The following is a 9041-nucleotide window of genomic DNA, read 5'->3' as shown; positions in this document are numbered from 1 at the left end:
ACAATTTGACAGCATTGCATTCAGGAATTTCTGTTCGGAATTGAATATCCGGAATTCATACTCCACGCCACGTTATCCTCAAAGCAATGGCCAGGCGGAAGCCACAAACAAAACTCTAGTCAATGCCTTGAAGAAAAGGCTGGAGCGAGCCAAAGGGAAGTGGGTGGAGGAACTACCCGGCGTCCTGTGGGCCTATCGGACCACACCCGGACGACCAACAGGAAATACTCCTTTTGCCCTCACATATGGAATGGATGCAGTCATTCCCACTGAAATAGGTCTTCCTACTATCCAGACTGATGCAGCAAAGCAAAAAGATGCCGACACGGAACTAGGAAGAAATTTGGACTGGGCAGACGAAGTCAGAGAAAGCGCATCCATCCGGATGGCAGATTATCAACAAAGAGCATCAGCGCATTACAATCGAAAAGTCAGGCCCAGAAACTTCAAAAATGGTACGCTAGTACTTAGAAAAGTTTTTGAAAATACTGCTGAAGTAGGCGCAGGAAAATTCCAAGCCAATTGGGAAGGACCCTACATAGTGTCTAAGGCAAATGAAAATGGAGCCTATCATTTACAAAAGCTAGATGGCACTCCGTTACTCAGACCATGGAATGTGTTTAATTTAAAGCAGTATTATCAGTAGAAAGTGTACACAAGTGCAAATGAGAAAGAAGTAAGTTTTATTGATATGAGTAAATGTAAATTACAAAGAGACATCCGGACCACAAAAATATACAGAAGGAAAAATTACAGCAGAAAAATTGCAAGAAGATATAAACTATCAGGGAGCAGGTTTCTCATGGAGCTTCTTTTCTTCACTTGGAGGAATTGAAGGGGTATCTCGCTTTATACCGTTCTTCTTCATGCAGCAGCGATACCCAAAGATAAATGTATCATCCACTTGTCTCTGGTAATCCGCTGCAAGTTCCTCCCTTTCCACAGCAAACTCCCGTTCAAGTTCCTCTTTTTGCACATCCAGACGCAGCTGCAAGTCTTCCTTCTGTTTCTTTTCATTCAAAACTTCTGTCCGGAGTCGACTCAATTCATCCCTTAGCCGGGCTGCCTCACCCTCCGCCTCATGAAGGCGGCCCGCAGTTGATTCTTCTTGACCCTTTGCCTCAGCCAACTCCACCCGGAGGGCTTCATTTTCCTCTCGCATGGTGGATAGACTGGCCTCAGCCTCCTCCATTCTCAGACGCAGTTGATTTTCAATCTCTTGGTGCCGAGAGGAGAAGGTCTTCATATAGTCTGCGGTCTGCAGCAGCTGAGTAAAAAGAGCGTGTTGTTGAGACATGCTGCGGAGGCCCCTCACCAGCTAACACACAAACAAGAAAAGCAAAAACATAAATCATACTACAACAAACACATCAGTGCAACAAAAAGTCAAAAAGCAAAAACACAAGACAGCGGCGTACCGTTTCTATCATATCAAACATCTTAGCAGAGGGCTTGATGGCTTTCCAGTCAGGAGTAATCTGCTTTAACTTAGCTTCCAACTCCGCGTAGCTGAAAGGGCTAGCGGGAGCGGCATCATCAGCAGATTCCTCCTCGGATGAGGAAGGAGAGGGTAGCTCGTGTCCCGGAATCGGAGCCCCCATATTTTCGTCCGGGCACATAGGTCCGGATGCATCCTCAGCCGGAATTATTGCCGGAACGGCTGAGGTCTCAGTAGCCATCTCCACCTCGCCTCCATCCGGATGAGCGTCATGGGCAGAAGCGCAGCTAATTTCAATCTCTTGCTGCCGCTCTTGAAGCCGCTCAAAGAGTCCGGACTGTAGATCGCGCGTCAAACGCGGCTTCTTGAGGGGAGGCTCTTTCACCAGGACTATAGCCAGGCGATCCGGGTCGTCGGAAGGCTGACTTTGGCTTTCTGCCCCCGCTTCCTCCAACGGGGCCGTTTCAGCTGCATCCGGATTGAGGTTGCCCGGATGGTTGATAGATGCAGCTTCCTCAGCCACGTTGGCTAGACGCGCAGCCGCGACTAAGGAGGGACCTGAGTGATTCAACCCCGACATGCGCCCGGGGCCGCTTGAGATAGAGTGCGGAGCAGCATTTACTGGCTCCTCTATCATTACTTCCCCCTCATAGGTAGTTTGTGGAGGAGGAAACTCCTTGGGAGGAGTGGGTTCCTTCGCATCCTTCCCATGCTTCTTCACCAGCTTCCCCCTTTTTCCTGAAGTTTTCTTCGGAGGGGAGTCCGGACCCCGCTTCTGTCCGGGAGCCTTCCGGATAGTGCCTTCAGTCTTTTTCTGATCTCTATCCTCCAGGAGCTTTCGCCGCCTTTCAGCGTCAGCTTCTTTAGCTTCCTGATAGAGGGGGAGCTCTTTCACTGTATAATGCTCCTCAGGCACTATCTCATCCTTTGCCAATTTCCTAGGAAGGATGTTGATAACATATTCCTGGGGCTCCCGGACGACCTCTGTCAAATTCCGCGCCGAGAGCAATGTTTTGTAGGCCCTCTCCTTGGGATCTATTTCAAATAATTTGCAGACACAGGCAAAGGATGCCTTTTCCACCCAATCCACAAGGTGGCCCCTCAATTCCAAACCTGCATTGTCAGCAACAAAAGGTGAGAATTCCGCCCGGAAAGATCAGAAAAAATCAGCAAAGCAAAATCTGGATAAAAAAAAAAAAAAAAAAAAAATCGCAAAACAAGATTACCCGGAATTTTTAGGGTATAATTCGGAGAAAAAGGCCTCGACGGATGCTGCGATAGCCCCGCCCATCCACCCCAGACTGCCACCAGCCCCTTCGCCCCTCCCTTTGTCGAATCTGGCAGTTCTGTCACCATTTGAAGGGAGGGCAGGTGAGCGGACACACTGAAGATATCATTCTTTGCTTTCTTCAGGGAATAGACAAAGAACACTTCCAGTAGCGTCAGGTCGAGGCTGTACAGCATGTTGATGATGCTGCATCCCATCAGCACCCGGACAAGGTTGGGGTGAATAAAGATAGGGGGAATTTGAGAGAAGTGGAGGAATTCCTTGAACAACGCCGGCAGAGGGAACCGGAGCCCCGCGTTGAATTGTTCCTTTGTGAAGAGGATAGCGTTTTTTCCACCTTTCTCAGTAGGCATAGCCGCCTCCTCGTTCACCAGGTCTATCAATACGTCATGGGGGATCAGGAATCGCTCCCGGAACTCCTTCGCATTTAATTTGTCTATCGCCTTTTCGCTAGCCTCGCTGACCCGGACAGACGAAACAATCTTTTTTGGAGCCATTTCTTACCACAAAGCCAAAGCAAAATCTACACGCAAAAACAATGCAAACGGTTCAGACCAAGCAATCAGAAAATACACAAACCCTAACTCAAAGCCGTCAGAAAAACCCCTCAAAAACCCCTCCAAACAACAACAAAGTACCAACATTCAACAACAATTGCAAACGACTCGTCCAAAACAATGCCCAAGCAAGCCAGAAAGCAAGTGTAAAGAACCAGCAAACGCAACCAAAGGAACGGCAGTAGCAAAGAGATACGTACCAAATACAGCACCGAAGAAGAAGAACGGGTACCGCCTTGATACGAAATCACCAGCAGCAAACCAACAAAGTTGCGATACAAAAGCACTGGTACAAAAGAGCTTTCGGAGTCTTTTTTTTCTCGTTTCTCAGAAAAGCAAAGGGCGTAGAAAAAGCAGTAAGAAGAAAGACTCTCAAGAGAATGCAGTAGGAAAGAATACAAAAAGAGGTACAGTACCCTATTTATAGCAGGACAGCCCCTCGGAAAGCCAAACCAACAGCCATGTTATCATTGAAACGACATATTGTCTGGGGATACGCAGGGTCGGCGGCTCGTCATAAAAAATGCCTTTTTGGCTTCCGCACCCCCACTCGCCACGTGGCCCAGTCAGACGAAGGGACTTCTTCAGTTTTCAAAAGCCAGTTATTTTTAACCCGCCCATTTTTTGGGCAAAATAGGCAAGTTAAAAAGGGGGGCAATGTAGGGACCCCTCCCCTTGGGAAACACGTGGCACGCAGCTCATAGTGACGCGTGGCACGTGTTATCAGCCGGACCATCATTATCCGGATTCCCCTAAGGATATGCATGGTGTAGACATCCTATCCGGACCGCCTCAAGGAAAGGCAAACGACGTTTCATCTTCTCCTATCCAAGGAAGAGCAAACGACGCTGGCAGAGCGTACACATCCGGATAGTCTCCACAACACATCCGGATAGTCAGCATGAGCCATCCGGATATAAATCTTCTGGATAGTCAATTAAAGTAAAGCGAGTCTTACACGCAACCACAACAAGCAGCCATGGCCCACATCCCATCACCTGCAGAATGAGAAGACAAGAGGAAGTGACAGCAAGTCACTTCCCACGATCATTCTGCATAATCGCTTCCCACGATCTCTGACGGCCGCATCACCTACCATAGTCTCTGACAGCCATTCATAGGATGATAGTGCTCCTACTAACACCTATTGTCATCATCACAACAGAAAAGATCTCCTCACCATTAATGAGAGGAACAGTACCCCTGAAGCGGGATATATATACCTTCGCACGAAGAAGAAAGGGGATCCCCTGGTAACCTCTTGATACCTAGAAAAAGGCCAACTGATTTATATATCTCTTCCTCACCATGGCTAATAAAACCATCGGAGGGTGCGTCCGGACACCCTGTCCGGATGCCTTTTGCAGGTGCAACCACTGAATCAAGAACCCCTTGTGTGTTGAGAATCACGTGTCCATCCATATAGCAGCAACGTGGACCATCGGATACGCGAGGCGACAACAATGATGGCACCAAATGTTTGGATCCCATCTACCAAGACCCTACAGCGGCCCTTACGGCTAGCAGACCCCTACACTTCAATTCTAACCTCCATTTCACATCCAGACAATGAAAATGCCATTCATGTACGTCTTCATGATACTGAATACATCTCTCCAAACGACCAACGAGTTATACTGGTACATGCTTGTTCATTATCTTTCTTTCTCTCTGTATTATAATTTATGTAAGGTAATATAAACTTGTGATCAAATGGATAAAATCGTACATGTATTTGATAGGAACAGGTGGCCCGAATGCTGAGAATATCAGATAGAGATGAAAGGGATGTGAAGCAGTTTCACCAAATACAACCAGAAGCAAAGAACAAGTGTTTCGGTCGAATTTTCCGATCTCCGAGCATCTTTGAGGATATGGTCAAATCCATTCTCCTCTGCAACGCCCCGTAAGAAAATTCACATTTATTATGCCCATTGTTAATTTGCATATATATGGATAGCAAACTCCCTACCACATTCTCTTACTATATACATATTTTTAATGCATATCTCTTTCTCTTAATTAATTTTTATAGGTGGAGAAGAACTTTGGACATGGCTCAAGCTCTTTGTGAGCTTCAATTTGAACTGAAAGGTCATAAGAGAAAACGAGTGACAAACCCAAGAAGCAAGGCAAAAAACAGTGCTGATGAAGTTCAATCCATAGGAAATTTTCCAAACTCGATGGAGTTAAATATTCTCGATGAGGAAACATTGAAGAAGCGATGTAATCTGGGATACAGAGCAAAAATCATTCTTGAACTAGCTACAAGTATTGAGAATGGTGAAGTTAAACTACAAAACTTTGAAAAAGCATTGGACGCCGAGTCAATGGAGAAAATATATGACATGTTGAATAAGAAGAAAGGTTTTGGTCCCTTTGCATGTGCCAATATTTTGATGTGCATCGGATATTATCAGAGGATTCCAACGGATAGCGAAACTTTTAGGCATGTAAAGGAGGTTTGAGCACTAGTTCTTCTCTGATGGTCAATATTTCTATAATAAATGATGTTTATAGTCATTAATTATTATATTTTTAATGTGTTTGTAGATACATGGGAGAAGAAAGAAGGTCACAGAAAAAGATGTGAAAGAGATATATGACAAATATGCCCCATTTCAATGCCTGGCGTATTGGTAAATATATACTTAGTCGAAAAACCATATCCAGATGCTATTTTGTTAGAATTGAATGATATTGATTAATTTTCTTTTTCACAGGTTGGAGCTAAGTGAGTACTACCAAAGTAGATTTGGGAAGCTAAGCGAGCTACCAAGATCTGAATATCACACTATAACTGGCAGCTATAAATTGCGTACAAGCATACCAAAGTGACATGGAGCCATCCCAATGATTGATGTTTGAATTATTCTTATTAATCAAACTTCAGTACAATATATGTTTAGTAACCAATTATAGGTTTATGAAAATTTTGTCCTGTGCCCTTCAATGTTTGTTGAAGGTATCAACTATTTAAAGGTTAGATGTTGGCAGACAATTGCTTTGACAAGAGAAAGTCGAAGACAGATTGGATTAGATGTTGGCAAGTAATTATTAACCATCCTCTCCAACCTTCAGCATAGCTAATAAGCATAGCTAATAAACAAATATCAACAAAGTCTATGGCCTTTTAAAGACGATATAGTAAGAATACATGGAAATACATTCTATAATCTAACCTATCCATTTAATATCAACTTCAATAAAATTGATCGTATGACTTCCTCATCAAGTTAAATAGTCATATATTTTCCAACTTTTTAATATTTTTTTTAACTTGAAAATATCTCCTAAAACCAATAAAATATTATCATTAAAAACTCTATTCGGAGTAAAAACTCCTTGAAGAGTCATAATAAATTTATTCTTTATAGCAAAGGCCTAGAAAATGTATAAATCAAGTTGTATAAACTTGTATAAAATTGTGACTCATTGAGGATTTCCACTTTTAGAATTAATCTAATAAAAACCCTGTTGGTGCACAACCTTTCCAGATGTGAGGATCCGATGACTATTTGAGGCATTAGATTGCCTTAAGTGCGACCTTCTCTTCTAATATGTGCCTTTGTTTTTCTTCCTTAGACCAAAACTTGTCTTTTCCCTTCTTCTTCTTCTTCTCCTTTTGTAGGGCTTCTAAGCAATCATCTGATTGGTCGAGTACGTTAGCTTTCTCCTAATGGAGTGGTGTGTTAGAGGGCGGACGTCAAAGGTTGCGTGGCGTCCATGGTTGGGTAGACGGAACCCGTGTTAAGCGGCACGTGATTGACCCCTCTAGTACTCGCTGCTAACAAGATCGATTAGAGCTTTACTTTGGGACCTACTCCACGTATTAATCTTGTCACAACCCCTTGTTCCTCATACCATTCTTGTCACCGCCCCTTGTTACTTGTACCAATCTTGTCACATCCCTTGGTGTCTATGTGACATGAGTCAGGGTACAAGCCGATACATTACTCCTTAGGACCACATATGTTCACCTTTCCCGAATCACCTAGTGGGAGGCCTTAGGAGATCCAGGCTTTGATTTTCCAGGCATCCTACCTCAGTGGGCAACCCACGATGGTTGTCTTCTAGGGTGAGCTCTATTATACCAGGAAGATTTGATCAGGGTGAGGTGGTCTCATTCTCTTTTGGTTAGCGAATTATCAACCTGGCTTCAAGAACCGTCACGTTCGAGGAGATCTATCCGGATCACGTGATTCTGATTACACTTTCGGTGAATACTTTGGTTCTATGGGGGGTATCAACCACTTGAACAGGTGGGAGGACCCATGGGTTGGACACCAATTAAGCCCAGTACCTCCAATGCCCCCTTTCGTGGTCAAGGGAGTCAGAAAACGTGTTAATAGGGCGTCGCTTGGGCATGAAACTTCTTCACTTGCTATGCATAGGGGTTCATAGGCCAAACAAGCATTGCTTGGAGGGTGTAGTGCTTGGGCAATCACGTGGACTGGCACCATGATGGCAGTCACCTAACCCGATTGGCATGTTGCATTTAATGCTTGTGCAATGCCTCCCCTCTATTTTATAAGGAAACTTTTGAGGTACCTAAGCACATTTTTTACTTTGTGCTTGTAATCACCTCTACTAATTGCGATTTAGGAGCCTTGGATTTTTCTATGATGGGGTATAGGTACCAACAACTATGTCGCAAGTAAGTTCCACAATTTTTTTTTACATTGTTTTTTTTTTGTTAGTTATTGTGTGTTGCACCTTTTTCTTCCCTTCTTTATGGGTCTTGGGGAGGCGTTAGCCGGGACTCCATGGGTAGTGGGGTTTTTTGGGTTCGTGCGAAGCGCTTGCTCCCTTACTCGAGCGGATGCACAAGGGGGTTGATCAACATTGACTTACCCCCTAGCTTTGGTTAGGTTAGTGTTCCAAAGTGGTGCTCTTATGATGTGGTGTGTGTTGCTAGGTAGTCCCAGAGCTTCCGGGGATGTTGTCCAAGTTTGAGAACGAGGAGAGTAAGGAGCAGCCCTTTATTGATCATTGGCTTCGAGTGACCTTATTGGACCATCGCGTTCTAGGAGGGTCTCTTCGGTGGAAGAGTTCCATGCTTAGTACGATATTTTGAATGATGTGTAGTTATTTTCCTGAAAAATCCCGACAACTTGAGATCTACAAAGGAATCACTTGCCCATGAGTTTGCTTTCTTATTTTCTCTCTTAAACTTTCCTTACTTGGTGTTATTTTTCTTCTTCTTAGTAGAAGAGCTTAAAGAACCTAAACTCCTACCCTTTTAATCTTTGAGAATCCTTTTACCAATCTCAAAGGGATCTAGTAGGATCTTTAAAATCACATGAATCCTGGTATTCATAATAGTCCAAAGAACAGCTTGTCTAATAGACTTGCCTTTATCACCAAATAATCCTTACAACTTTAAAGAGAATATCATAGACCATGACAATAGACATATGTTGCTTTTGCAACACACTACGAAAGACCCAAGTATGAAATACTTGGTCTTCTGATTTGTTTTATACCAAATTTGATATGTTTTTCTTTGTTCTTGCTAGGTTTTTTCAAAGGAAATAACAAACTCTACCTAAATTAGCTTTTATGCAATTAATACTTGTAGACCCTCAATTTTGTCCCTTTAGCACATGTCTTTAAATTTGTTTTCAGTGCTCCACAGTAACTCCTTGATGGCCCATGGCTACTCATACCACTTACCTTTCTCTGAGTCACCTCGGAGACTTTGGTTGAGGGATTATTTGATCCCTTATTGTGACCCTTGGCAGCCCTAACTTAGACT

The 9041-nt window shown here is 43.8% G+C and overlaps 2 protein-coding genes across 3 annotated transcripts; one reads left to right on the top strand and one right to left on the bottom strand.

Moving 5' to 3' along the window:
• Positions 1–666: 666 nt before the first annotated feature.
• Positions 667–4181, bottom strand: LOC132252821 (uncharacterized). 2 transcript variants are annotated; one of them, XM_059734140.1, is made up of 5 exons: positions 3700–4181; positions 3484–3569; positions 2665–3249; positions 1419–2551; positions 667–1318 (listed from the first exon to the last, which is right to left on the bottom strand). In XM_059734140.1, the coding sequence occupies exons 3-5, from the start codon at positions 3221–3223 to the stop codon at positions 785–787; spliced, it is 2226 nt and encodes a 741-aa protein (XP_059590123.1). In that variant the 5' UTR covers positions 3224–3249; positions 3484–3569; positions 3700–4181; the 3' UTR covers positions 667–784. The 2 variants fall into 2 exon arrangements, with proteins under 2 accessions (XP_059590123.1, XP_059590122.1); XM_059734139.1 differs by lacking the exon at positions 3700–4181 and having other exon boundaries at positions 3484–3667.
• A 568-nt stretch (positions 4182–4749) lies between these two features.
• On the top strand, positions 4750–6121 carry LOC104882446 (uncharacterized). The gene is made up of 5 exons (XM_019226425.1): positions 4750–4923; positions 5026–5189; positions 5319–5745; positions 5837–5922; positions 6007–6121. Exons 1-5 carry the CDS (start codon positions 4750–4752, stop codon positions 6119–6121), a joined length of 966 nt encoding a protein of 321 aa, XP_019081970.1.
• Positions 6122–9041: the final 2920 nt, after the last annotated feature.

Source organism: Vitis vinifera, chromosome 17 (genome assembly GCF_030704535.1).
Source record: "Vitis vinifera cultivar Pinot Noir 40024 chromosome 17, ASM3070453v1".
In the NCBI taxonomy this organism is placed as follows: Eukaryota; Viridiplantae; Streptophyta; class Magnoliopsida; order Vitales; family Vitaceae; genus Vitis; species Vitis vinifera.
The sequence above is the reverse complement of the archived record's forward strand: the minus strand, read 5'-3'. Positions and strand labels throughout refer to the sequence as shown.